Source organism: Tenrec ecaudatus, chromosome 8, assembly GCF_050624435.1.
Source record: "Tenrec ecaudatus isolate mTenEca1 chromosome 8, mTenEca1.hap1, whole genome shotgun sequence".
NCBI lineage: Eukaryota > Metazoa > Chordata > Mammalia > Afrosoricida > Tenrecidae > Tenrec > Tenrec ecaudatus.
In genome coordinates, this window is record NC_134537.1 from 140,968,390 (window position 1) to 140,995,964 (window position 27,575).

The 27,575-nt window shown below is 55.9% G+C and overlaps 1 protein-coding gene across 3 annotated transcripts in view; it reads left to right on the top strand.

The window, feature by feature from the left end:
* Positions 1-1,165: 1,165 nt before the first annotated feature.
* The window catches only part of RAB11FIP5 (RAB11 family interacting protein 5), a 46,309-nt gene continuing 19,899 nt past the window's right edge, over positions 1,166-27,575 (top strand). Inside the window, exon 1 of one of the 3 annotated variants that reach the window (XM_075556950.1) lies at positions 1,166-1,759. In XM_075556950.1, coding sequence (XP_075413065.1) covers positions 1,329-1,759 — 431 coding nt within the window. In that variant the 5' untranslated portion in view covers positions 1,166-1,328. The remainder of the gene's footprint in view (positions 1,760-27,575) is intronic. The other 2 variants (XM_075556951.1, XM_075556952.1) reach the window with 2 other exon arrangements.

Sequence of the window (27,575 nt, forward strand, 5' to 3'; positions counted from 1 at the left end):
ATAATAGTAGCGCAATGACAGTGATGAAGTAGCAACGAAAATAATGTTATGGTTGGGGTTGGGGGATCACCCCCACATGAGGGCCTGTTTGAAAGGGGCGCGGCCTGAGGAAGGTGGAGAACCCCTGCTCTACAGGATCACAGTCAACCGCACCGGACTCCACGGTCAAGGGCTAGTCTTCATGACACTGTCATTCTTTCTCCGTCGCCAAAGGGCCGGTGCGTGTAAATTTTGGACCTCTCCTTTTAATCGTGACACCTTGGCACCTAACAAGCCAAACTCACCGCCATAGGGGCGATTCCGAGTCAGGGAGCCCCTAGAAGACAGGGTGGAACGGCCTCTGTGGGGTTCGAACTGCTAACCTTATTGCTCAACATGATCACCCCGCCTCCAGCAGGCACTTAATCATGGGGGTGGGGTGGGGTGGTAACGAAAACCTTCGCCAAACGGCCATTCTTCCTGCACCAAAGGCCACCCGGCCCCTCCATACCTTCCCAGCAGCTGAGGGCTCCGGGGCGCTGCGCCAGGGGTGGATGCCGGGACACGGATGCGGTCCGGCATTTAGTCCCCACCGCAGGCGAGCGCAGAGGGTGGGGTGGCGGCGGCGTCACGCTGCGGTTGCACGCGGGCATCTTCCCGGGCAGCGCCGGGCCGGGCCAGGGAGGGGCGGCGTGAGCTAGGGTGGGCCGCGGCACCCCTCAGGTCAGCGTCAAGGCGACGGCCCCCAGGAGGGGCGGGGCGGGGTCGTTTGTAGGGCGAGGGCTTTCCAGAGCAGGAACATATTTTTTCCCCCAGAATACAGGCATTTTTTGAAGGAAAAAGTGGGATGGGCAGGGAGGCGCGGAGCGGGCATTTCACACCGGGCAAAGCGGGGGTCGCACTCCCTCGAGGCGCGAGGCCGGGCCCAGGCGAAGGTGCTGAGGGAGCCGGCAGGGGGCGGAGCCGCACCGGAAGGCCCCGCCCCCTCCTCTGCAGAGGCCGCGCGCCCCGCCCCCGCCCCGCCCCCGGTCTGCCGCGCCTGGGTCGGCGGGGCTGCGGCTTGGCGCGAGCGCAGCGGCCTGCCCTCCCCGCAGCTCTGCCGCACCGCCGCGCGGGTGCGGGCCGCGGGCCGCGGGGCGGGGCCGGGGGCGGGGCGCTGACGTCGCGCCGCGGCCGGCGGCTGGGGAGGCGGGAGGGCGGGGAGGCGGTGGCCGGCTGTGCGGGCTGGCGGGCGGCGGCGCTCAGAGCCCGCTGCTGACCGGCCTCCTCCGCCGCCCCCAGGTTACCCACCGGGTCCAGGTGTCGGTGCGCCGCTCGGCGGGCCCTTGCCCGCCGCTGCCACCCTCGCCATGGCCTTGGTGCGGGGCGCCGATCCGGTGGCGGGGCCCTCCCGCTGGCTGCCCACGCACGTCCAAGTGACGGTGCTGCGGGCCCGCGGGCTACGGGGCAAGAGCTCGGGCGCGGGCAGCACCAGCGACGCGTACACGGTGATCCAGTTGGGCCGCGAGAAGTACAGCACGTCTGTGGTGGAGAAGACCCACGGCTGTCCCGAATGGCGCGAGGAGTGCTCCTTCGAGCTGCCGCCCGGCGCCCTGGACGGCCTGCTGCGGGTGCAGGAGGCCGATGCGGGCCCAGCGCCCTGGGCCGCGGGCCCCGCCACCGCCTGCGAGCTGGTGCTCACCACTATGCACCGCTCGCTCATCGGCGTCGACAAGTTCCTGGGCCAGGCCACCGTGGCGCTGGACCAGGTCTTCGGCGCAGGCCGCGCCCAGCACACTGAGTAAGCGGGAGCCCGCGGGGGAGCGCGGAAACGGTTAAAGATCTAACCGGGGCGGGGCTTCGGGGGGAGGGGGGGGGAGCAAGACCCCGAATCTCCGGCAGAGACCTTGTACATCCAGCCTCGCGCTCAAGGGCATAAACCGACAAGCTCGATCTTCGCGTTTTAGGGCTCCGCTGTGGTGCCCCACATTGCATTGTGCTGGGCTTGGCAAACTGGTTGGACCCCCGGGAGGCCTGCAGCGGGGTGTGGTGGACACTTGAGCGTCGGGAGTAGTAGAATTGTCAATAAAGTTGAGGCGTGGGATCCGGAGGCTTCTGCGGGAACCTCCAGGGGCACGTTTGGTGGGTGGCATTCATTGATGCTTCCTTTCCTTGAAGGGAGAGGAACTTCTGGGTGCCTGCCCCTGTCCTGACCCTCAGGGGAATCCTTAGGCTTGCCCTGCCCCATGTTCGGAAAAAAGCTTAGGTGCGTCCACCAGGGCCAGTTTATCCAGAGACAGCTAAGGGCATCCCTTTTGCCTGTTCCTCTGGAGACACCCCCTTGGACCCTGTTCTTCTGGGGGGCCCTTGGCTAAACACGAGAGCCTCCCCAGTACAGGAAGGCTCCTGCTTTTCAAAGCTCTGCCTTAGGTGGTGGCAATGTCATGCATGGTTAATGCCCAGCGGAGGATAATCTTCCAGCTACTTCCAGCTAGACAGGCCTATGGGTTTTTCAATCATTTATTTTGGCAGCATTTATCTTCTGTGCTGAGATCAAGGCTATAGAGTTGGGGCCCTATTTCCTGTTTGGAGCTAGAGTTGGAAACCTGCCCCCAGGGTTGACAGCTTACTGTGGGTCAGTAAGGGGTTAACTGGGAGTGCTGTCCCCCACCCCCCACCCCATTCTGGTAGGTCCTTTGTGGAGAAGGTTGGGGTGTTGGGGCAGGTGGGTGCCCAGGATGGGGAGAAAAGTTTGCCTGAGTTGGATGGCATCCAACCAAGTAAATTTAGGAAGGTTTGCTGGGAGAGAGAGCTGAGCCTGGTGCAGGCCCGAATGAAGCCAGGAGAGAGGTAGGTGGAGAAGCAACTGACCTTAAAGGTTTTTCACAGTGTAAGTAGGTGGACAACAAGCTTGCTGCCCGGCCTGGGGTGGGAAGCCCACGAATTGACTCGGCACAGGGCTGTGACCCGACTCTACTCCCCACCCCCTCACCTGGCCTTCTCTCCTCCTTCCCTCATGACTGGCTGTTTGGTTGCTGGATGTGGGATCATGTGGTATAGCTTGGCCCTTGCGTTGTTTTTTTCCACCCTTTTCCTGTCTTCTCCCTCCTTCCTGGCTGGCTCATGGAACCCAAGGATGTGGGTGTGGGGTGGAAAATGCTTTCCTGGATCTTTGTTTTTCAGAAGAGGTACCTGTCCTCAGATTCACCCAGTCCCTTCCCCAATTCTTCCTCTTCCCCCAATCAGATAATCTGACCAGACAGGTAGATGGGATCCCTGGTATGAGGAGGCAAATGATGACACCACCCCCACCCCCCAGCAACACTCTAGGCATTGGGAGAGGTCAGTGATTTTCAGTTCTAGTCCTTGACCTCCTGGTTCCTCCTTAGCTGAGCTGCCAGTGCCTGTAGGCCCAGGAGGTCCTGTTTGCGTCCAAGGACAGTTGCTCTGGTAGAATCTGATGGGCTACCCCGAGATCTAATGAGGACCTTCCTTTACTTTATAGAAGTCACTTTTCCCACCAGGATCTTTCCATACCCACCTGGCAACCTGTCCTCTGAGAGGTTATTCTGAAAGCCTAGAGCGGCAGGACTTGTGGTGGGCAAGGGGTATCCAGAGAAACAGGCCAGTCCTTCCCAGTCTCCAGGGCCTGCTTTGGTATTGGTTCCAGGAGCACCTTGGCCTGCCTCACTCCACCTGGCCTGAGCTGTGGAGGCAGAGGCCGTGATTGTGTGCCTTGCCCCGGGGCTGGGAAGGGAGAGCAAAACACTCTTGGAGCAACCGGTCAGCTTTGGAATGTGACGAGAAGGACAATACACACCCGCTGTTTAAACTTTAGGAACAGCCACAGTGGTCTCGAGGAGCACAGATGCCGAGAGAAGGGACCGGGGAAGGACAGTCTGGAGATAGAATGTCTATGAGGGTGTGATGGCAGGGTGAGAGGGCCTCGTGGCGTTCTTCTGAACACATTCCAACTCCAGTCCTGCCACTTCGAGCCTCGGCACCTCAGTTTTCTCATCTGTAAAATGGGCATGGCCCCCAGCTTCCTAGGGTTGGTTTGCAGGATGGGACGAGAATTCAAGTGAAGTTCAGCCCCTAGGGCAGCCCCGGCAGGCTCTGTGGGCAGCCAGGGAGTGGCAGTCATGGTGGAGGGAGGTTCTGGGGACCTTGCTGGTAGTTGCAGTCTTTGTCTAGGAGACACCTTTGCCCCCGGAAGAGCTTCTCCTGTGATGAGGGGAGACAGTAGAGAACTTCGAGCTGGGAAAGCCCCTGACCCCTGAGTGGCAGGGTACACAGCCCTCCACTGTGCTCCTTTCTGCGGGGGGCTCAAGAATTACTGCCGGCCTTGGTGAAGGGGGGGGGTGCTCAGCAGTGGTGAAGCCACACTCAGATGGGCCGCAAGCTCTGCAGCTCTTCCCCCTACCTCACTCTTGGGAGAGCAGGGCAGCCTGATGTTTAATCTGGGTTCTGGGGCTTGACTCTCAGTGCCTTTGAACCAACAGCCAGGTGACTTAACCTGTTTCTTCATTTCTAAAAAGGCCCTGATAACCATCAGAGCTGATCAGACCAGGTAAGAGATCATTCGTCAAAGGCTTAGCATCGTTCCAGCCACACGGCACGCTCCCAAAATATCAGTGGTGGGGTTACTCTGGGAGTCCTACGTTGTGTGACGGTGGGTACCGGGGTCCCAGGTGCCTCGGCAGCCCCTAGAGGCCCTTGGCCAGCAGGGACCTCTTTGAGGTTAGGGGTTTCCCTGGAGGCTTTGAAACAATTGAAGAGGAAATTCTCAAAAGATAGCAAATACATAAATAGGTAACTGATCATCATCCTCTTAACCCCCAAAGCCGAACTTGAGATACCATGTTTGCCGCTGGTCTGACAGCCCCAAGGGATGCTGCTTCTGTGAGTTTCCTTTCCAGGTTTGGCCCTTCATCATCCTTCCTAGTGCTCCCTAGAGGCTGTGTCTGTGCTTGCCTCTTGGACTCCCCTCTGACCGAGACAGGGGACAGAGTGGCCATGGTTAGTTCTCTTTGTTCCCTTGGTAGTCAGGAGGGCCACTTAGACCTGTCTGACCTGTAGGCTCTCCATGCGGGATGTATCTCCAGGGGCATGGCCCAGAATGCGTTGTGAGAGAGCGGGGGTGGGGGTGGGGTGGGGGGGTGGGAAGATGAGGAATCTGCCACATGGCCACTGTGATTGCAGTGTCCTGGGCCTTGCCCTTTGAGAATGCTGTCCTGGGTGTTTGGGGAAGAGGGCCCCACCCTCCTCACCCCTGAGCCTGCTGTGGAGTAAAGTCAGCCTTGCTGCACAGGCCTGGAGGTCCCGGAGGGTCCCATGGTTTGGGCTCACAGCATCTTGAGAAAGCCAAGTTTGTGAGTCCAGCTTGGGTCGGACTACTTTGTTTTTGTTGACTGCATAAGAGTAACACTCTTCTGACTATGGACAGCCTCTTCGTCATTGTCCTGTGTTAGAGAGCAGAGGCTTCTACCTGGGTGTCCACAATGGCCCGAGATGTCCATGAGGCCTAAGGAAATGTGTAGCTCGGAGCCTGAGGTTGGGATGGTCTCGGAGAGCTTCCATCCATGCCTGCACCCCCAGGAGCCTGCATGTAACTGTTGTGGGCAGATGTTCAAGCAGTCAGTGTGTGTGTGTGTGTGTGTGTGTGTGTACATGTTATGCAGTCATGCACACAACCCCACAGCTTTCCTCCACTGGTTTCCAGATGTTACCTTGCTCCTCAAGGAGCACCCAAGACCCTGAGGGTCCCTGGCTTTGGCTCTTGTCACCACCGCCACCCTGGAGCTGAGGCCTGAGGGCTGCCCAGGAAGTATGAGGGAGTGGCTGGGCTCAAAAGCCAGTCATTTGGAAGCAGGAGCCTCTAATTCCCGTGGTTATGGCCAGTTTTTATTTGGGGTTGCTGGAGCAGCAGTGGGGAGAGGGAGGGAGAGCCAGTGTGACTCAGTCACACTGTGGGGCTCCTGCTGGCTCAGCAGTTCCCCATTCCCTCTGCCTGTGCCCTGGTCCCACGGTGGGGCTTTTGTGGCCGCCCCTCCTCTGCCCTGCTGTCCCCTTCCTGTGGGCTACCAGCTCCTGTAGCCGAGAACAGCCTCGCTCCCAGGCGACCTTGAGGGCTGCCCTCTTCCTCAGCCGGGAGCTGCTCTCCGCACTCCTTGTTGTGCCCCCTCAGGCCGGTGGCGACAGGCTTGGTACTGCTCAGTGGCTGGCTTGCCTGGTCCAGGTGCTTCCCGTGCCCTTCCCGCCCTGCCCTGGGACAGCGTTAGCACAATGGCAGGAGCTCTGTGGGAATCAGAGGGCTCTTTCCCCGCCCTCCCCCTCCCCCGGGCAGGGCCAGGCCGCTGCAAAATGATGTAGTCATGAAAAAGCTTTGTCCTTCCTGACAGCCAAGCCATAAAAATGAAAACACAGTGCAGGCCCTTTGTGCCACCGCCAACCCTGTCTGGGAGGTGTCTGCTCGTTTTGTTGGCTGAGCTGGCAGTGGAGCTCCTAAGAGGCAGGGCTTTAGAGAAGAGTCATGGTAAGGGGCTTGTCACAGGCCACCTGGACCTGCAATTCAGCCTGGGTGGGAAGCAGGGCCCTTAATGGAGAAGAGAACTTTAGTTGTTTGCTGCCCCTGAGTTGATTCTGGCTCATGTGGAGAGCAGTTCTGTACATAGGACTTTCCTTTATCACCAGGCTGTTTCCTGACATCCATAGGGGTGGATTCAAACCCCCAAACTTGCAGCTAGGATAGCACTGAACCATGAAGACATGGAAACTGAGGCTCTGGGAGGGAGGGGGTAAGGAGAGAAAGCTCCGGGCCACTTAGCAAATTAGTGGGGAGGGTGGCTCTCTGCTGTTTGTGAAACCCTGCTGGTTCAGGGTAGAGAAAGGTGGCATCTGGGCCCTGTTTGCTTCCCAAGGTTTCTGTGGGATGCCTGTAGGGCATTATACCTGGGGAGATGGAGCGACCTGGGCACCCATGCTGACCTTGAGAGGTGAGTCTAATCCAGAGGTACGCTATTTCTAAAATCCAGCCAACCAGGGAACGGGACCGCTGTTAGGCAAGGATGGAGCTCCCGAGGGGCTCCCCGCCTGCATGTCCTGGAGAGGTGGTCTTGTGAAGAGCATCCCCTGCTTTGGGGGGTGAGGCCACCAAGTTCTGTGTTAGGGTGTCTGGGTGGGGAGTGTGGGAGATGCTGAGAGTCAGCTGAGCCTCTGGGGCCCGAGCCGGTCAGGGCAGGCCTCCTTGAGGCGGGGACTTCCATCAGTGCCCCTTTCAGCTAGCCCCGCTACAATCTGAAGGTGGCGGGCCAGCTCTCCCGCACCACGATGCTCACAGGCTGGCGGTCCTGCAGTGATGCCGTTGGCCCTCACGCTACGCGGTCTGAAGTGAGGCAGTCCCTTCTGAGGGGAGAGTGTTTCCTACGGGATGGGTCCATTGAATATAAAGGGACACCTAGGTAAAGCCCCCTGGCTGTGTGTTCACTGTGCATAAAGCCCGTCACCTGCTGGCCTACAGGGCTCCTTATCTTGGACACATCAGCCTCCATCTTCCTCTGTCTGTCTCTCTGTTTCTCTTCCCCTTTCTCTCTCCCAACTTCACGGATTTTGCTTCTCCAGAGAGCCCAGCCTAAGATCTCCAGCATTGTTGACCTTCTCACCTCTGGAATACATAGGACTCTGTTGGGTGCATTGCTAGAGTCTTGTGCTGTTGGTCTGAGGACTTGGGCACAGTGGCTGAAACACCAACCGCTCAGTGAGAGAGAGATGTGGCCCAGACGCCTTTTCCAGATGTCAGTCTTGAAGCCCCTCAAGGCGGGGCAGTCCTCCTTTGTCCTGTTGGGTCGCTGTGCATTAGAATCAGATGGAAGGCAGTTCCTCGGAGGTCCTCACAGCTGCCTTCTGAAGTATAGACATTGCGATTCTATTTTAATGGCGACTTTTCTAAAGTCAAGCAGTCAGTGGCCGAGCCAGGATTTGAACCCAGGCAGTCTGGCTTCCATTTCCATGTTCTCGACCATCTCTGTTTCCATGATTCAGCCAGAGGACCTCCTGAAGCTTCCTCTCCTCACAGAGCAGGTCGTAGGGGTGAGGTCTGGGGGCTCTCTGAACATCCTCTTCCTCCCCAGGCTAGGCGTCAGCTTACTGGAGTCAGCATGTTGGGTCTGTGGCCCCGTGCCTGGTCCCATCTGTCTCAGGAACTCCACCTGGTACTCGGGAAAGGAGGGGATCATTGCCCACGTGCGGTCTCCGAGAGAAGCGCTTGAGGTCTGGGATCTCTGTCTTGGTCCAGACATGCCCCAACCCGGGAGAGACATGCTGCCCTTGAGCTTGCACTCTGAGGCCACCTTACCCAAGCCATCACGTGGCTATTTGGGGGTGACAGAGCACATGGAGCCAGCCAACTCTCCTCCTGCAGAAATGCGCCTTTGTCTTTCCCCGCCTTCCTTTCCAACCTTTTGTTCCCCGTTCTGGAAACAATCGCCACAGGGCATAGGTCAGGGCTGTGGAGGAAACAAAAGAAACCTCCTTTTCCCCAGAGAGCCCTGGTGGCCTAGTGGGTTACGTGTTGGACTGCTAGCCTTAAGGACATCGCTTTGAAACCACCAGCTCTTTACACACATAAAAATGTGCAGCTGTGAAAACACACGGGGGCAGTTCTCTGTGGCCCCGAGGGACGACAGGGTCCCTCGGAGTTGGAATTGACTCAATGGCAGTGAGTTTCCTGGTTTTCTCCAAAAGGTGAACATGTATTTGAGAGCAAGGTATAAATAATATGAAAGAAGGTGATGGGCAAACAAAGGGGGGTTCTGGACCAGGGCTGGAGGGGTCAGGGTGGGCTTCCTTGGGGAGGTGTGACGACCGGGGAAGTTTCCCCTTCATAATGGGAGGTACATGAGGTGGGGCTGGGCCAGGAGAGGGAAGAGAGAGCGATCAAACTTAGTTTTCTGTTCCCCTTGCTCAGCAAAACACACTGACTCTTTTTTCTTTTCATGTGGCTTTTACATTTTTTGCGCGGCTCACCTGGACTTTCAAAATCTTGAAGGTACAAAGGTCACATAAGGAAAAATCTCCCTTGCTGAGAAAATGTAGCATTTCATATTCTCATGGAACCCAGACTTTCTGGCGATGGGAAGGCTGGGTAAAGTCTGCAACTCTCATTCCAGGTTAATCTTTAAGCCTCGAACCAGAAATATCCCCTGCAGTCATCTTAAAACCAAGCAGCAGTTTAGCTTTCCTTGGCAAGTGGGGCCGCCTTGAGCAGTGTGCTCGTCAGAATCAAGCTGTGCATGCAGCCGTACTGACAGCAACTCCAAAGACTGGATGGGAACCTTGGGACAGGGAGTCGGTGTTCATGGGGGAGAACAAGCCAGGACGAGAAGGGGAGAAGGATGGGGCCAATGCGTGGAGTTGTCTATGTTGGTGTATGCTCTGCTGTGTACAGTCTGACAACTGCAACGAATCTATTACTAAAAACAGCATCTGTCCCCCTTGCCCTGACCTTGAGTCAGCCAGCAACTCCCTTCAGGGGCAACCAGCACTACCAGTTCTGTGTCACCCGCTCCCAAGGTTATTGGATGTAGCTACAGGCAAATGCATTGCATATTTTCTTCTCCCCTCCCTTTTCACTCAGATGCAGTGCACGGGCTGTGCGTGTGATCGGCTGACTCTCCCACGATGCAACACATACTTGTCGTCGTTCTGACCTGAGACGCTGGCACAGGGGACGGGCACCCCTTAGTGTTTTGTTTTTTAACAATTTTTAAATTGTGAATTAGGTGGGGTTTCAGATAATCAATTTTATATTCAACTATGTAAACTACTTATCAGCACCACCACCCCTTCCTCTCTGATTTTTCATCTCCTTCTTCTGGGTCACTGTCCTCCCCTCTATCCAAGTTGATTTCTGTCAACACCGTGATTCATCTTCCTTGCTGCCACCACCAAGTCTTGTCCGCCTTGACCCAGGGTTCCTGCTCGGGGATGACTCTGCGGTTCGAAAAGGAGCCTAGTGACACAATGGGTTAAGCGCTGCGCCGCCAACAGGAGAGTCAGTGATTCGAGCCCACCACCTCTGCCTTGGTGGAGAAAACAGGCTGGGTGCTCCCATCAACGCAACAGAGCAGTCCTACTCTGCCCCATCGGGGCCACTCTGAGCCGGATCAGACTCAACAGCAGTGCGAGCTTTGGGACTTGCCGTGAGTTGGGAGGGGGTTTCACTGAGTAGCATTTCTTCTTCACTGTCCTGTTTGCCAAAGGTGCCCTAGGAGGGCTTCCTCTTCCTCTTCCTGGGCAGGGTCAGCGCTGTGCAGTGGCTGCCCCTTTCCCCAGTGCTGACGGCAGCCTGTAAGAGGCCTTGACAGTGAACCCCAAACCTACGGCGGTTTGACCTACTTTGCAGAGCACTTTCCCGGCAGTACCTCATTTCTCTCTTCCCCGAGGGCAGCTGGTGACCCCTCTTTTTACAGACACGGTGACTGAGGTCCTAGGAGGTGGAGTGACCTGCCCACGATCTCCTGGTGCGATAGTGGCTGTGGAATGTTGCCCTCCCAGCCCAGCACCCCTTTCCCTGCATGGCACTACCCTGTGGCTCCCTGTGGTGGTCAGACTTGTCTGCAGGTATTGTGTGCCCCTCCTTCCCTCCTGCCGGGTGACTGCAGGCCCCGGTGGCCACCTCCGAAGCCAGCTAGTGACACCCTTGGGAGCCTCCGCTTTGGCATCTGCGGCAGAGCTGCCCCAGGGGTCAGGGCTAGCAAGATGCTTGCGCCTGGCCGGATGGAGGCGAGCGCTGTCGGGGTCTGAGATGACTTAGGCGGCACTGGCAGAGAAGTAGTAACTGTTCCGGGCTCTGAGGATGGCTGGGGCAGGGCATGGTGCCTGAGGAGGTGATAAGGATCATCTTTCTGGCCTGATAAGAGGCCAGAAATCCTGTCCTACGGTTGTGTCTGGCTTGCGGTTTTATTGCAGATAGCAAATCAAAGTGTGGGTTAGGCTGCGGTGGCGTGTGTGTCGGAGCCGGAGGGGGTTGGCCCGCTCCACGTCCCCACCCCTCCTGTTGGGTAGTATGGAAGGAAAAGCAACTAGGAGCTGGTGCTGGAGAGTAATTAAGATGCAAGAGAGAGGAGTCTTGGGGCGATTTTTCTCACAGTCTCCCCAAACTGAGTTATATGCGTTTTCATTGGCACTGCTGCCTGCTCCCAAGGACCTAATTTGACTGCCCCCGTTGACAGAAGTCAGCCAGAGCCCATTGTAGAACCCAGAGCCCCTGCCTTCCAGCTCACTAGGGCTTTCCTACAATACCCTTCAAATGATTTCTTTTTCTCCTCCGTTTCTGGTTGAGCCTGGACTGTGCCCTGACAGCTCCCTCTCATTTGCAGTGTTCCACTGGTCAGGGCTTGTCCCTGGGTGTGAGGGACAAGAGGTGGCTCACAGTCCGTGATGCCCACAGAGGGTGAACGAGCAGGCTGGGAGTCCTGCCGAGAGCTTCGGCAGGAGCAGGCAAACCTTCCCCATTGCCACTGCCCCAGTTTAGACAGACTTTATTTTTACTTCTGCACTAGGCTGTTAGCACAGTTAACGCAGCTGCTGCTCCCTTTTAATAGACAGTTGATTGATTTCGGATGAGAAATTAAAGGTATTGCTAATGGAGTTGTTCAGGCTAGCCCGGCCACGGGCCCTACCCCAGGCTGCGCTGGCTTCATGCCGACCTCTCTCCCAGCTGTCTGGCCCTTGCTGTGTCACAGTGCCCATCAGGTCCTGTCCTTATTTCAGGCCCTGTGGGGCGCACACACATGCCAGCGGGTGTGAAGGTGTCCCAGGACTGGCCAACATTGCCTTCTGTTCCCAAGGTTGCCATGGCTCAGAGCGACGGGGTACCAACTCTCTACAACAGCAGCACCTTCTGAGGCGCCGAGGGGGTTGCTGGAGGTGGCGGCCTCCTCCCTGTCCCAAAGCACTCCTCTACCTGGGTTCAGGTGTCCAGCGCGGGGCACCTGCAGCTCTGCTCCTTCCGCCAGACCAGTTCTCTTTCTGTCTTGTTTGGGCTGGGCGTAAGTGCCTTGTTCTGCACACCCTCTTGTCCCTTGTGGGACCTCTGTTCTGCTGGTGCGATCCTCTCCCCCCTATTCATGCAGCTAGCTCATGTATCCACCCGAGCTAGAAGCTACTCGTCCCTGACCTGCTCTGGGTCAGCACCGGGACATGTCCAAAAGCATCACTACAAGATCCACGAAACCTTTATTAAACAAAAAATAACCGCATGTGAAACTATTGTTTCTTGTCTTGTGGGCTCCTCCCACTAGGTCCTGAGGGTGGTGTTTCGGGTCTCAGAGCCTCCCCTGAAGAATCCTGCACTCTTGGATTCACACACTGTCCAAGCAGCAGTTTGGGGTCCGTGGGGATACACATTGTGTTCTTTTTCAGTGACCTTTGAGTTTGAGGAACAAAAAGAAGCCTGAAGGCGCAGGATCAGAACCCTCGGGTGGGCGGGACCCCCGAGATGGGGCATTGTCGTGATGGAAAGCATCTCCTTGGCTCCACTGTCCTGGCTCTTTTCTCACCAGGACAGGCTTCTGTTTTCTTCAAGCTTCTTAATAAGCCATCGTTGATCACCGGTCCCACTGTGGAAGGTGCCCTTTGACAAGCATATCACAGAGGGAACTTGTCACAAGCCAGCCACTAGCTGCAGAGACACGTTTAAACACATTTGTTCGAAATAAGCTCACGCAGAGATGAACTGGAATTCAAGTAGCCATATTTTTTGACCCACCCTCTAATTTGAGAAAAGTTTGAGTGGCGGCCAGGCTGGCCGGGATTTCCCTGGCGGCATGGGTGTCAGGAGTCATTTTGTTGGCACGTTTCTCTGCCCACAATTGGACTTTATCGTTGCTGAGACTCTACACAGCAGAACACACAGCCATCCAGCTGATCCTCCGTGCGGGATGCAGTGACACTGATGACAGCCTTAGAGCTGTGCAGCCAGCCTCACGCCTCTGACATCAACTCCCTGCCCCTACGGGTGGTTCCCATCAACTCTTTCGGGCTGCTGCCATCCATCTGATCCCATACAGAGAGATCTGAAAAGAGCACACTGGTCACTGCAGACGTTTTTTTTACGAGTTAAGCCAAGCCATTGTTTGGTTTTAAGAAGACTTCAAGGGTGTTTTTTGACTTCAGGTTTAAAGATTATCCTAGGGCAGTAATTGAGGTCCATCCAGTCCCTGTGATTACAGAAAGTCAGGGTCTTATGAGAATTTGAAATTCTGTTCGATATTTCTCTCCTTTTGGCCGGGCTCCACTACAGTTTCGCAGATCAGAATGTTGAGGAGTAGTAGCAGCTGAGCACCCTTCAGTGCTGGTCTCCTGGCAGAGAAGGCAATTGGCCACACAGTCCACTCCCTCCCCCATTCCTGCCTCTCCTTGTTTGCTGCAGCCGAGAACAGAGACCAATTGTTGTGCCTTGGTTGGCCATGGGCAACCTAACCGGAAACTTTCATCACAAGGCTAATGGACAAGATCAGATAATAGGACAAGGATAGATGGTTTATACCCTGGCCCACAGCTAACTCCCTGATGGATACAGGTCCACTATAACACCACAGTTGGACCCCAGTGGGACCAAGAGAGAATATAAATGAGTCAATGCGCCTGCTGTGCTTCAGGCTGCTTTGTGTCACCTGAAATGTCCACTTGCATGCCTGGAGTACAGATCTAGGGCAGACAGTGGAATGGGGAGGCACTTTGGTGTTGAACCACATACTATGTCAACATCCGTCACACGTGCAATTCAGGGACATTAAGTGCATTCATCATGTAGTGCAACCGTCACCATTGTGCATTTCCACCTTGTCCCATCGCCCTTAATGGGAGTTCATTGTCTCCTAAGCACAGAGTCCTCTCTTCTTCTTCCTCCCACCTACCCCGGTTGCCACTAGGTCTACATGCACTTGTCTCTCTTAGGTATTTCATATTAATGGAAGCCGATCATATCTGCCTGAGTTCCCTCTGTGTGATGTTTCCAAGCCTTAGCCATGTTGTAGCATATACCAGAACTTCATTTCTCTTCGTGACTGAGGAGATGGCTGGCCTGAGTAGTTAATGCTCAACCACGAGCTGAGACGTTGGCACTTTGAACCCACCCAGAGCAGTACCTCTGAAGATAAGCCTGGTGAGCTGCTTCTGAGAGGTCACGGGCTTCACGACCCCAAGGGGCAGTTCTACCCTGCACACGTGGTGTCTCCCCGTGAGAATAGACTAGGCAGCAACCAGGAATATTCAAGTGTACATGTGCGCGCGCATGCTCGTGTCACCGTGTGCTTACCCATTTATCTGTTGATGGGCATTTAGGTTGTTGACAACTTTTGGCTAGTGCAAGGGCTGTAGTGAACACTGGGGTACACGTATCTCCGTGAATCCCTGCTTTTAATCCTTTGGGGTGTTGGGGAAATGGCATGAGGGCCACGCCCTCCTTGAGCTTCACTAGGTGGATGGAAGAACCCAGCTCAACAACACCCAAGGCCTGTGCTCACGGGGCAGCGGTCAGATAAATCTCAGCCTCCACATTCTACTTGACCCTATTGTGTCCCCAGCTGCCCCTCCCAGGGTGCTCTGCACCTCTGCTGCCTTTGATGGGCCGTGGCAGTGGCCGCACAGACCTCCCAAGCAACACACATGATTAGGGGAGTGTATCAGAAATGTTAGGGTCCTAGTCCCTTTGTCTCTCTGACTCTGAGTCTCAGCCACAAGGCTAAGCCCGGCCTTGCTTAGGCAAGTGCTACAAGCTCCCCTAGCACCCCACTCCGCACGCAGCCTCCGGCCCAGAGCCTCAGCTTTCCTTGTTCCGTGGGTGGGCCGGGAAGTGTGCTGCTCCGTCTCACGGTCTCCGAGCCTCGGCCTGTGGTGCCTCTGCTGCCACTTCACGCCACTGCGGGCGAGTCAGGGTCTCTGTTCCTGCTTGAGACCGCTCACTTTCCACCATCTTCAAGGCAGAATCTTCACACCTTATTTGCGTGCTCCCACCCCGTCATGTGGAAGGAGCTACACGGAGACTATGGAGAAGAAAGCCACGCCAAGCAATTTAACCCTGCAGCAGGTCTACCCGTCGCTTGATAAACGTGAAATAGCAGAGCAATGACTAAGGGGGTCGGAAGAAGAACGGATGCATTTGAATTATGAACTGTACGAACAACGGACAGATCTGCCTTAGAAGAAGTTCAGCTAGAATGTTCCTTAGGAGCAAGGCTGTGATGACATCATCTCACATACTTTGGACGTGTTATCATGAAGGGGCAGGCCCTGGAGGACATCCTGCTTTGAGAAAGAAAAAAAGGAAGGCCTGTAACAAGACGGGTTGGATGGACACATTCCAGCTGCGACAAGGGGCTCAAAGGCCGGCCTGAGGGCAAGGGCGGTGCGTCACTCTGTTGAGCAGGGTCCCTGTGAGCCCCCGACAACAGCAACAGCATGACAACTCGAAGCTTAACGTCTTGCGGCCCTAACCGACAGCACCGTTTCCCAGCAGCTGTCCCAGCCCGTAATGGACGAGGGTTCTGCTTTCTCCATATCTTCACCAACACTGGCCACTTTCCCGCTTAAAAACCACAGCCGCTCTAGCGACCCGAGTGATAACAATTCCTGTTGAGCGGTGCGTCCTCTCCCCCCTGGGGCCCTGCCGCCCCTCTGCCGCAGGGGGAGTGGGAGGCAGGAAAGGATCAGTGTTCCTTCTTCCCTCGCTGCCCCAGGAGGCTCTCCTGGTCAGGGCATTGGGCAGTACAGGTGCTAAGGGTCTCTTCATTGCGTAGGGCCGTGGGGCTGCTTTCCAACAACTGCCAGCTCTGCAGGCCTCTGGCTCCTGGCATGGTGGTGGCTGGCTGGCCGCCAGCCTGAGTTAAGGCCTGTCTTTAAGGGGGCTGCAGTGGCGGCCACGACCTGAGAGAAGCAGTGGCCATGGGAGGTTGCAGGCCTGGCGGGGGAGACTCAGGTGAAGACCCGCCCGAGGGAGTTGGAGCCTGAACCGCTGGAGTGTGATGGAAACAAGCCGCTCGGCAAGCAGGCGCACCGGACGGGCTGTTTTTGGTTTCCGAAGTCACCTTGGCTGGCATGCAGGGTGTCTTAGGGTCAGCCTGCGCATGGTGGCATGATGCTGGCGAGGCGAGGCAAGGCCAAGGGTGTTTGCCAGGCCTCCTCCCTGGGCTGAGTCGGGCCCTCTCTGCTCTGGGACCTCAGCCTGGGGCCAGCAGTTCAGCGAGGAGGACAAGACCTGCCCTTGCTTCCTGCCTGACCCAGAGCAGGTACGACCGCCCCTTTCTGTGCCATGGGCCACGGTTATCCTGGGAAGTCTGTGGACTCCTCCTCAGAGGGAGGCTTCGACGTCTATAGGTTACAAGAGACGTCAATGATGTTCCAGTAAGGTGACCGGGAAATGAAACCCCTCGGTCAGCTCATATGTACGTTTTACAAGCACGTGGACTCCTGTGAATGAAGGGGGGGTCTAAGGTTCCTGCGTTGTGCAAACAATTTGCTCTTGGCTCTTTACCAGGTGGTTGGCGGTGGTGCCCTGCAGTCAAGGCCTGGCTCTCTGCCTCTGAAAGGTGACAGCTGAGAAAACCCGATGGAGCACAGCTCCGCCCTGCCACACATGGCCGCCCTGAGTCCAAAGACGCGGTGGCAGCAGCGAGCTCGTGGTTTGCTGACCTGTTTCAGAGCATCCATGAGTGAACTTTCCTGACATCTGCAGCAGCTGTATGGCTATAGCGGATTTTTCTTGGCCCATATATTTACAGTAGAAGGACATGCTCAATTTCAGTTTGAGATGAGTGGAGATAATGATAGACTTCCCCTCCCATCTGAGATAGACCCCTTGCTCCTTAATGGGAACTAAGCAGGGTGACTTTGGATTCCTTGGTGGGGCAGGGAGAAGGGGGGCTTCTGGGGCTAGCAGTCTGTTGTACTTGGCAGAAGGGAGACAGTCTAGTGCATGGTCAAGGTCATGGGCTCCGGAGCCAGGGAGCCTGAGTTTAAATCCTGGCTCTCAGTGGAGTTGGTGACCGAGCCCAGGGAACTTGCCTGCGCCTCAGTGTCTGCATCCGCGGAGCACGAAGAGCTGACCCAGACACGGCGTCTCTGTGGTGAATCCACTTGTCCCTCACAGTGGACTTAGGAAGTGAGGGATTGCTGGTCTCCTCATTTTATAGATGGAGGAGGAGACCGAGGCATGGGGAACTTGGGCAACCTCTAGTCACACAGCTTGGAGTAAGGAGACAGGCTGGGACTTGAACCCAGGTAGGCTGAGACTTGAACCCAGGTAGCCTGGCTCTCAAGTCAGTACTGGAACCAGTCTGACACCCTCACTCTCAGGGTCTGTCCCACCGCTCCCTCCCCTGCCCCAAGGCTAGTTAAGAGGATGAAGTGAAAGTGTACTTGGGAATGGTGGAGTATTGATTTAGCACAGTGGCTGGCACTGAGTAAGTGCGAAATGAGGGGGTGTAGTTGTTGGGGTAATCGGATGAGTGGTGTGGAAGGCCCGTGATGGGCTAGGGTAGGGTGGTCACCTGAGCTCCCCTAGGTGTGAGGCTGGGCATCTACACCCGCAGGGGCGTTCATGAGTCTTAGCTCAGAGATGAGGGGTCTGAAGAAGAGTCTTAGGGCTACAGAAAGTCCCATTTTCGAATGCTCTCCATTAAGCCTGACACTTGTGCTGCTGCCATCAGGAAACTGGTGGGCAGGGCAAACCCTCTTTGCCCTTTGCCAGCTCCTGGTCCAACGGGTGAGACCCCTGGGTGTGTCATGATAGAAGCCTCCACGGTGCACTTGTGCACAAGGACCACAAACCGAGTGCCTATCTTAATTTGCATTAATTTGTTCATCTGTTGAACAAATAGGTGAGTGTCTACCATTTTAAATGCTGGGGATATGAGGTGATTGGAATAAGGTTCTTGCTTATAGCACAGGGAAGGCCTTGTATACAGATACCATTTTACTGAGAGAGGTGTGTGTGTGTGTGTGTGCGCGCGCATACATGTATAGAGGTGTCTGTGCACGTACGCATTAATGTGCACACAGTGTCAGGCTGTTTTCTGAGGAAGTAAAAGCGGGTGGTGTGGGGACAGTTGAGTTGGGAACAAGAGACCTGACCGGAGTGCGCGGTGCGTGAAGAAGTGTGGTTTGAAGGTCTGAGCCGGTGCCTCAGGCAGAGGGAAAGAGGTAGGAACCAGCCTGGTGGGCTGAGGCACCAGGAAGGCCAGTGCGACCAGAGGGGAGTAAGAGATGCTGAAGGCTGTCGGAGTGGCTCTTACTCTGTGAGCAGTGCTGGGGGGTTTGAACTCTGTGTGTGTGTGCGCGCGCGCAAGAGAGAAAGACAGAGAGGTGTGCTTCAGTTGTACACATTTTGCTGGCTGGGGAATGGGTGACTGGGATGTGAACAGGTAAGCAGGGAGTTATAGTAGTTGAGCAGACTGGAGGAGTTGAATTCCCGATATAATTTATAGGTAGATCTGAGAATTCAAAGTTTGGACATAGGTTTGATGGGGCAAAAAGGTGGTTCCTGCTGCTCTAACAGAAATTCCACAAGTGGGTGGATTTAAGGAGCAGAATTTTGTTTTTTTACAACTTAGGAGGAATTCAGGATGCTGGCTGGCTCTAGGGTGAGGCTTTCCCCCTCTGGCTCTGGAGGGCGATCCTGGTCTCCTTTAGCCTCTGCGGGTTGGCCTGGTATTCCTTACAGACCTACCTGAGCCTTGGCATCAACTTCCTTCGGGTCTAGGACAACGGTTCTCAACCTGTGGGTCATGACCCCTTCGGGGGCGTCAAACGATCCTTTCACAGGGGTTGTCTAAGACCATCTTAAAACACATTATGATTTGCATATGATTCATAACAGTAGCAAAATTACAGTTATGAAGTAGTAAAGAAATCATTGTATGGTTTGGGTCACCACAGCGTGAGGAACTGTATGAAAGGGTCGTGGCATGGGGAAGGCTGAGAACCCCTGCTCTAGGAGGTTCTTAGCGCAGGGGTTCTAGAGCTAAAAGATATTTAACCTTTCTGCCTCTTCTTTCTTGGTGGTCCTCAGGCGCTTCTGAACTTTGTTTAATCTCGTTTATATTTCAAAAGAGACTGACTCAAGATACAACCTAATCTTGTACATTGTATCCTCCCTCAGTTGCATCCTGCCTCTATTCCTGCCCCATGAACATCACAGAGGTTAGGATTTATAAGACGTAGAATAATTACACCAGCTCACAAATGGAGGATGATAGTTACATGACACTGAGAATGGTGGCCTGGTCGAGTTGACACATTACACATCCGTAACAGGCTCTAAATAAACAACGGGCAAGGGCTCAGGAAGGGGCATCATTGTTTTGGTCGTAAGCTGGATGTTGACCTGATAAGATATGGGGGTGAGATTAGAGGTGCCCTGGGAGGCAGGTGTGTTGGGGCCAGTGGCTGCTCACCGCCTCCGCAGTGACTGTCCTCTCGGACACTCACAGAGTGCATGAGTATGGATGGCATCTGCCCCAGGCGTTCTCTCCAGAGTTAGATATCTGTCTCCAATGATGCCGGTGACAACTGAGACATGGATGGAGAGCTGGGTAGAGGCTGCTGGGGCCCCTTCTCCCAAGAATAACTAGGGCCATAAGGTTACTGCCAGGTGAGGGAGCCAGCCCTCCCTCCCCTTCTGTCGCACCTTTGTCCTCTGCTCCTGCAGGGACAGCGGAGGAGGCTGAGGGCTGAGTCCTAAGTCTGCTAGGCCCATTGAACTTTGTCAGGTGGAGCTTGTGGGGCCGTGTTGTGGGAGAGCAGGGGCCACCTTCCATGTTTTCCCTGGTTCACCCTCCCAGCAGTCCTGGGCCCTGGTGAGCACTGGGAGGCGGGGCCGCTCTCTGACAAGGTTTTAACAGGCCTGGGTGAGAAAACCAGCCCACAGTTCTTCAGGGCCCATTGCCTGGGGTTGTGCTGGCCTTTTGAAGGGGATTCTGGTCTTCACAACCCATCTCTGTGGCTCTGGGCATTTTCATTCCACCGAGAGACCGCTAAACTTTGACGATTAAGTCAGGGCTTCTGGTGGGCCTCCATCACACAACTTTGTTTTGCAACGGAATTTCTTCATCTGCAAGATGGGCAACGGCTCCCCTCTCAGGACTGTGTGGGCGACAAAAGAGGTGCAGCGCCTGACCCCCAGTGGATAGCTCAGGCTGCCTCTGCAGGGACCGAGACCCGGAGCCTCTCAGGCTCCAGCCACGCAGACGGACGGACCGTTGGACAGACAGATTCAGCATGTGTGTTCCTGGCCTGGCGATCCTTTGGCACTGTGCTGTGTGAGCAACACTGCTGCATGTTTCTCCCGGACAGCCGTGTCCATCTCGGCACACACCTCTGCAGTTGCGCGCGGTGCCTAGCATTGCGGGTCTGCAAAGGGAGGCATCTGGGACAAGTTCCAGGCGAATGTGCCCGTCATCTGATCGTCATCACTTCCATCCTTGCTTCTCTCCTGAGCACATGCTCCCTGGGCTTGAGTCCAGGTGCCCCAGAGGTGGGAGACTTAAGGTGGGATGGATACAGGTGGCGATGTTTACTGCCTGCGTGGTTGATGGTGCTCTGGCTCACTTGACCCTACATGTCAGAGGGGACCTGCCCCAGCGGGTCTCCTTGGCTGTAAACGTGACGCCATGTCTTTCTCCTGCAGAGCGCCTGCGGGTTCACACATCTGACCTTTCTGTGCACAGCTAAGCAACTAACCCCTGCACCACCTGGATGCCTACCCCCAAAGCAGGCACTTAACCTGGTGGAAAGGGTTGACTCCTTCACCAAACACACTGCCCTCTGGTGGATTCCACCTCATAGTGACTGGACAGGGCAGAGTGGGACTGCCCAGGGGGCTTGGAAGGCAGCAGGCTGCCTCATCTTTCTCCTATGGAGCCAGCGGTGGGTTCGAACCGTCCACTTTTGAGTTAGCAGCTGCGTGTTTAGCCCCTGTACCACCAGGGCTCTGTGATGGGTGTTCAGGTTGGTGAGCTCCACGTGGGGGAGGGGTTGAGTGTTGGAGAAGTGTATTGGGGCAGATCCTCATGTCTCAGGCTGCTTCAGGCTTGCTTTTGGGGAAAGGAGGCTTTGTTCATGTTAGCTCCACTTATTTATAGAAAGCGCTTCATACTTGCCTGCTCCCCTTCCCCCACACTCCCCCCCCCCCTGCCTGTGTCATTGTGGTGGCAATGACTGACACAGCCCCTGGGGGAGGGGTGGAGTCGGAGGGCGGGGGAGGGTGGCGTCAGTGGGTAGCAGGCTCTGCTGCTCAGGCTGCTAATGAGTCTACCTAGACACCTCAGGAAAAATGCCTGGCCAGCTACTTGTGGAACATTAGTCACCGGAAGACCAGGGAGAGTCAGAAAGGCTGGTGAGTCAAACACACCACTGGACCTTGGAAGACAGAGCTGGTGATCTGCTTTTGAAAGGCCACAGCCCAGAAGCCCCTGCAGAGCACAGGTCTACTCTGCACACAGGGTGGGGGCGGGGTGGTCGCCCCGAGGAACATCTGATGGACACCTCTCTGAAGAAGCAGATCCCCTGGGGCATTGGCGGGAGAGAGACAGGTTTCTCCCTGGGTGCTGGCTGGGTGTCCCTGGGGATGAGCCCAGGAGAGGGAAGGCTAGTCCTGGTCCACAAAGTGAGATGGAGCGGGCAAGGCCAATGCCACTGTTAAATGCAACCATGCATATGAAGGCTCGTGCACCCAGCCAAGTGGGCCTTGGTCCAGCGATGCAAGCCTGGTTTACCATGGAGTGTATGAACAGGCTAAAGACAAACACAGATGATCATGCCAGTAGATGCAGAAGAAGCACACTGCAGAATCCAACAGCCATTCCTGATACAACTCTCTGCAACCTAATGAAGACGGGCGATCACCTCTCAACCCCCTGCAGCGAACATCACTCTGCAAGAGCCAGAAGCTAGATGCCTCCCCGGAAGACTGGGAACAAGGCAAGGATGTCCCGCCCACCCCTCTGTTCAGCAGCACACGGGAAGTACTAGTGAGTGCAAAGGCAAGAGAAGGAAACAGAAGGTTTACTGATGTGGGAGGAAGACATAAAACTGCCTGTGTTTGCAGATAATACGATTGTCTAGGAAGAAAACCACAAAGCTCAATAAAAACAAAACAAACTCTTGAAACCAGCAAATTATTATAGCAAGCTAGAGGAGAACCCAGAACCAAGCCCACTGCTCTTGAGGTGATTCGGAGTCCTGGCGACCTCTCGCAGGCAGAGTGGAACTGCCCTGTGGGTTTCCATAGCTGTGATCTTTAGGGAAGCAGACTGCTACTTTGTCCTTCAGAGCAGCCGGTGGGTTTGAACCATCCACCTTGAGGTTAGCAGCCCAGTGCTTAACCCACAGAGCCCGCACCTGCATGTGTGTACAATCCTGTGCTGGTGCATTGCGGGTTTGGGGGCTTTGGCCAAGTAGGCTAATTTTGGCTGGTTAGCAGTCAGGGGTAGGAAGTTTGGATCTTGAAAGTTCCTGGGGCTGCAGACGAGAGAGACAGGCAGACACACACACACACACACACACACACACACACACACACACACACACACACACACACACACCAAGCAATCAACTGACCAACCTCCAGGGAGACAAATTTCCACGCTGTAGGTCAGGGCAGGGAAGCCTGGGTGAGGGGGGATATTTGTTGAAGGAGCCGGAAGACGCACCCCAACCCCACCCCAGGCAGGCATGGTGCTCAGAGCTAGGGATTCAAGAATGAGAGGACTCCTGGGAGCTCACACTGTGGCTGTGGGCAGGGACCCAACTGACCGGCCCCGAGCTGTCCTCTTAGCAGCCTGGGCGAGGACCCCACAGCACACGCAGTCGAGGCATGGGAAGGTCACACACTGCATGGCAGGATGCAGGGCCCCTCCTCCCCACCTGCTTGGTCCTCCACTAAGCGGAAGTGGAGGGGTGGGCTCTGAGAGACACAGGGAAGCAGGAGAGAGTGCGGGCGGACAGTGATGTCTGAGGGGTCATCTGTGTCATTTCTTTCCTTTGGAGTGTGCCCCCTGCAGCTCCTCAGTAACTACCAGCACGGGCACATGGGCACAGCCCGGCCGGGGTCAGGGTCAAGGTGTGCTCAGCCACCAGGGAAAGCTAGTCCATCAGGCCTGGTGTAGTGTGTGTGTGTGTGGTCAGCAGAGGCTGGCGTGGGCCAGGCAGGTGGGGGCTGTGGAGAGAGCATCTCAGGTCAGAGGAGGCTTGGACTCCGGGAGCCACAGTCCGTGGGGTGAGGGGCTCATCTTATTTGTTCTGCAGTCTGCTGTGCGGGGCGTCAGGGCCCTGCTGGCAGTAATGTCTGCAGTGTCCCAGCCTCCTGCAGACGGTGCTGGGGGCTGCTTGGGGGCTACCTGGGCCAGGTAGGAGGGCACAGTAGCGGCAGGACCTGGGGCCGGGGGTGCTTTGTGCAGGCGTGCAGTGTTGAGGGAGGGGGCTGATGTGCTGGCTCTGGGACCTTGCCCTCTCGGCCGTCTCCCCTGGCTGTGGCCTCGTACTCTGGAGGATGACCTGCCCGGAGGGGCGCTGGGGCCCCGGAGGCCCCTGGCAGGTGTCGTTCAGTCCTGCTCCACGCTGTCGGCCGGCCACCGAGGGCCTTGGGATGAGTGGGCAGGGAGATGAAGGGGTGGTGGCAGTGGGGTGTCTGTAGGCACGGCACGGCCACTCTCCGCCTCGCTCTGCCAGGCACTGGGCTGCACCAGAAAACGTTGAGAGATGCCTCTTTCTTCCCCCAAAACCAAACCTGAGCGAAACTCCAATTGCTCAGGGAAAAGCAGGAGAAGTGGCTCTATGGGCAGGGCCCCCGGCCTCACCCTGGACTGGGGAGGCATCTGATGGGGGGTGGGGTAGGGGAGAGCACCCATGCGTGGCTGAAGAAAGTGAGGTGACTAGGTAGGACTGGGAGCTTCCTTGGTCATCTCCTGTGGTAGAAATAATAGGTGCCCCTTGTAGAGACTGGGCAGGACAAAAATAGACCCTGTTGGAAATGCTAGTTCCCTGCAGCCTCACACACAGAGACGACTGCTTTTAGTGCGGTGGCTGCGGGAGGGATGTGCTCTGCCCGACTGGGGCCCCTGACCTTTGTACTCAGCATCCAAGGCTGCTTCCAGGATTCCGGCTCCTCCGTGAAGACCGGGTTGATTGAAGCCTGGAGTCTGAAAGCTTCTCTCTGCCCCAGTGCTCAGGAGCTCCCTGTGCTCAATGGGTCCTAGACCAGGTCTGCGGGAGGTGGCTAAGGGTTTGGGCTTTTTCAAGTTCCCGGTCCGGCCCCAGGGTGAGGAGAGAAGGGGGCGTGGAAACCGGAATCGCTAGGAGCGATCATGGAGCACTGAGGTGGGGATGGAGGAGTTGGAACAAAATGTGTATAAATTGTTGAAGGTAACACAGGCCATCCGCTCTGTCAACCTTCATCCACATCATGCAAAGAAATAACAAGAACAAAACCAACACACAAAGAGACAGTAAAATAGTCAGACGGGGAAGAAGCAGGGGTGAGGACATGGAGAGTAGCTAGGGGCTCTCCCCTCCTTCTCCTCCCACTGCCCTCCTGCCTCACTTCCCCTGGAGAGGGTGGGCGGAGCGCATCCATCCTCTGAGGGTCGTCTTCTCGCCTGGGGAGCGACTCCGTTCAGGCCTTGAGTGGGTCCCCAGGCAGGGCGGCGGGTGGGCACATCGCCCCAGAGGAAGCACTAGGCTTCCGTTAAGATGGTCTCTCACAAAGGGCTGCGATCGGAGGTGCCCAGCAAAGGCCTTTTCAGGAACAACAAACAAATGAAAACCCCCTTTAAAAACCAGCGCACTGTAACGAGTCTGTTGCAGACATTTGGGTGTTCAAGAACTTTGGGGGTGCAGGGGATCCCCAGGGACCTGACACTATGTGGTAGGTGGATCCAGGGGGAGGTGACCACATTGCCAAGCGCGCGCGTGTGTGTGTGTGTGGTGTGCATGCATCTGTGTGGTGTGATGTATGTGGTGTGTGTGTGGTATGGTATGTGTGTTGTGTGAGTGGTGTATATGTGTGGTGTGCACATATCTGTGTAGTGTGGTGTGTGTGTATGTGTAGTATGTATGTGGTGTGTGTGGTGTGGTATGTGTGTGTGTTGTGTGCGTGGTGTATGTGTTGTGTGTATATGTATGTGTGGTGTAGGTATTGTGTGTGTGTATGTGGTGTGGTATGTGTGTGTGTTGTGCACACGTGTCCCTGTGTGGTGGAGTGTGTGTATGACGTGGCACATGGAGCCTCCCGGGGGCCCTTCTGATGGTCTCGTCCAGGCACTGTGGGAGGGGAGACTTCACTCCTTGCTGGCTGGTTCCCCAGCGGAGATGCCTCTTCCCGCCTCTCCTAATTCAGAACCTTGGGGCTCACGGTGGCCTGGAGGAGCAGACCTGCTCAGCACAGGAGACCTGCCCCTCTGGGGTGCTGCTTAAAGCCTATTCTGCAGGCTGGCAGCTTCCCACTGGTGCTGGGTGGAAGAAGGGCAGAGCGAGGGAGCCCGCGGCAACCACAAAATAGCTTCTCAGATTGGGGGTGTGAGAGGGTATGGAGAGCACTAGAGACCGAGCGAGCGGGTGTGCAGGTCTGAGCCCTGCGGCTGGGCGTGTGCTGTAAACTGGTGGGGCCTCCTCTGCCCGTAGTCATGGCTGAGTGAGGACCACGAGAGGCAGTGGTGCTTAGGTGCTTCCACTGCCACCCCCACCATCCTGGGCCCTGCCCACTTCCCAGGCAGCCACGCTCAGCATTCGTAGCTGCTCCTTCTACCGTCTTTGCCGTCCCTGTTAGCCAAATAAGCCATTGTTTCTGTGTTGAAGAGTACACTAACATGGAGACAGCATTTCTCCCCTGGAGTTATTTTTAAGTATATAATTCAGTGGCACTAAGTGCACTCGCCATGTGTGCGCCCACTGGCCCATCCATCAGCCATCCACACCCAAATGTATAGCCTCACACTAACTAGACATGTGGCACCCCGGAAGCAGTAGCTCCCCGTCGCCTCCTCCCTGCCGCCCGAGAACCACGAATAAACTTTGGCCTATACCTTTGCCTGGTCTAGATGTTTCATGTAAGTGGGATATAGATGTTCCAGATGACTCTTTAAAAGAATAGCTTCACTGGTGTGTGCTTCACCCTACCATACAGTTTCAGCCGCTCCGTCACACTAAGACTCGTGTGGTCATCCACAGCCCATTGCAGGACATCTCCTTCTCATCCGCATTGTTGCGAGCTCGACGGCTGTCCGTTTGTGCCTGGCTTTTCACTCGCCGTAACGTTTTCAAGGTTGAGTCATGTCACGGGCCTGCCTCTGCGTTTCACTCTCTTTGTGGCTGCATAATATTCCATGGTGTGGCTCAACGACAACATACTGCTTTTGCAGTCATCGGTGGGTGGGCCAGAGCAGGGCTGCCTCCACCTTTGGCTGTTGTGAGCAGCGCTGTGAAGAACGCTGACATCCATTGGAGCCTCTGCTCGCTCGGGTGTGTACCTAGAAATGGAGTCAGCAGGTCATCCTGGAATGCCCTGCCCACTTTCTGGGCACTGGCCAAACGGTTTTCCGCAGCCGCTGCACCGTTTCCTTTCCCACCCCTAATGCAGCTAGGCTCGTTTCTCCCTGTCTTCCATAATGGCCACCTTCGGGTGGGTGCAGGGGCATCTCGTGGTTTCGATGCGAGCCTCCCTACTGACGCAGCATGCTTCTTGGGCGAGCAGTGCAGACCCCTGCGTGTGGTGCACAGGCAGGTTCAAGGTAAAACTATCAGGTAAAGCATGCAGCGAGAGAGCCCAGGCAGCCCTGAGAGCCAGTGGAGCACAGGGAGACTGACCCACAGCGCTGGATCAAAACGCGTCAGGACCAGCTGCAGGCAACTGACTTGCTAACGGGTAGCAGCAATTTGTGTAGAAATGTCCATTCAGGTCCCTGTCTTTTTGTGGATGGCTTGTAGGCATAAGCCATTATTTCTGATCAGGTCCAATTGAGAATTGCTCTCTCCTTTAGGGAAGATGAAGATTTCTCCCTTACACCATCCTGCGCCGCCTCCTCCCACCTTCCCAAGAAAGTCATGTGTGATTGATTCCAGGTCAAGTGGGGTTTTTATCCTGTGGAAGAGGGCTTCAAAAAGTTCATGGGAAAATGGGATTGAAAGGTGTAGAGTTTCTCCATGAGCTTTCCGGAGGTCCCTCCTATATGTAAACATTAGTCATGGCTGAGCCTAGTGGGGCCAGGGAAAGGATGAGGCGTTCCACTCCGGGAAAGAGTCTCAGTCTCGGAAACCCACAGGGGCGGTTTGAGCCTGCCCTACAGGGTCTCTGCGTCAGAATTGACCCCTTGATGGCAGAGAGTTGAGTTGGAGCCTGAAGGTCTGCTAGAATTCCTTTCTTTCCTTTACCACCCCCCCCCCCCCCAACAGCTCAGCTCTTTGCAGTCGTCCCCAGGTTTCTGTGTTCTCCAGTAGATGACCAACGCTGGTTTCCTGTGGTCAAAAGATAGCAATACTTTATCAGTTTTGTTTGTTTCTGGGACCCTTATCACGCCGCTCCCAGTGACAAGGCAGAGCTGTTATCTAGGGAATTCCTGGGCCCC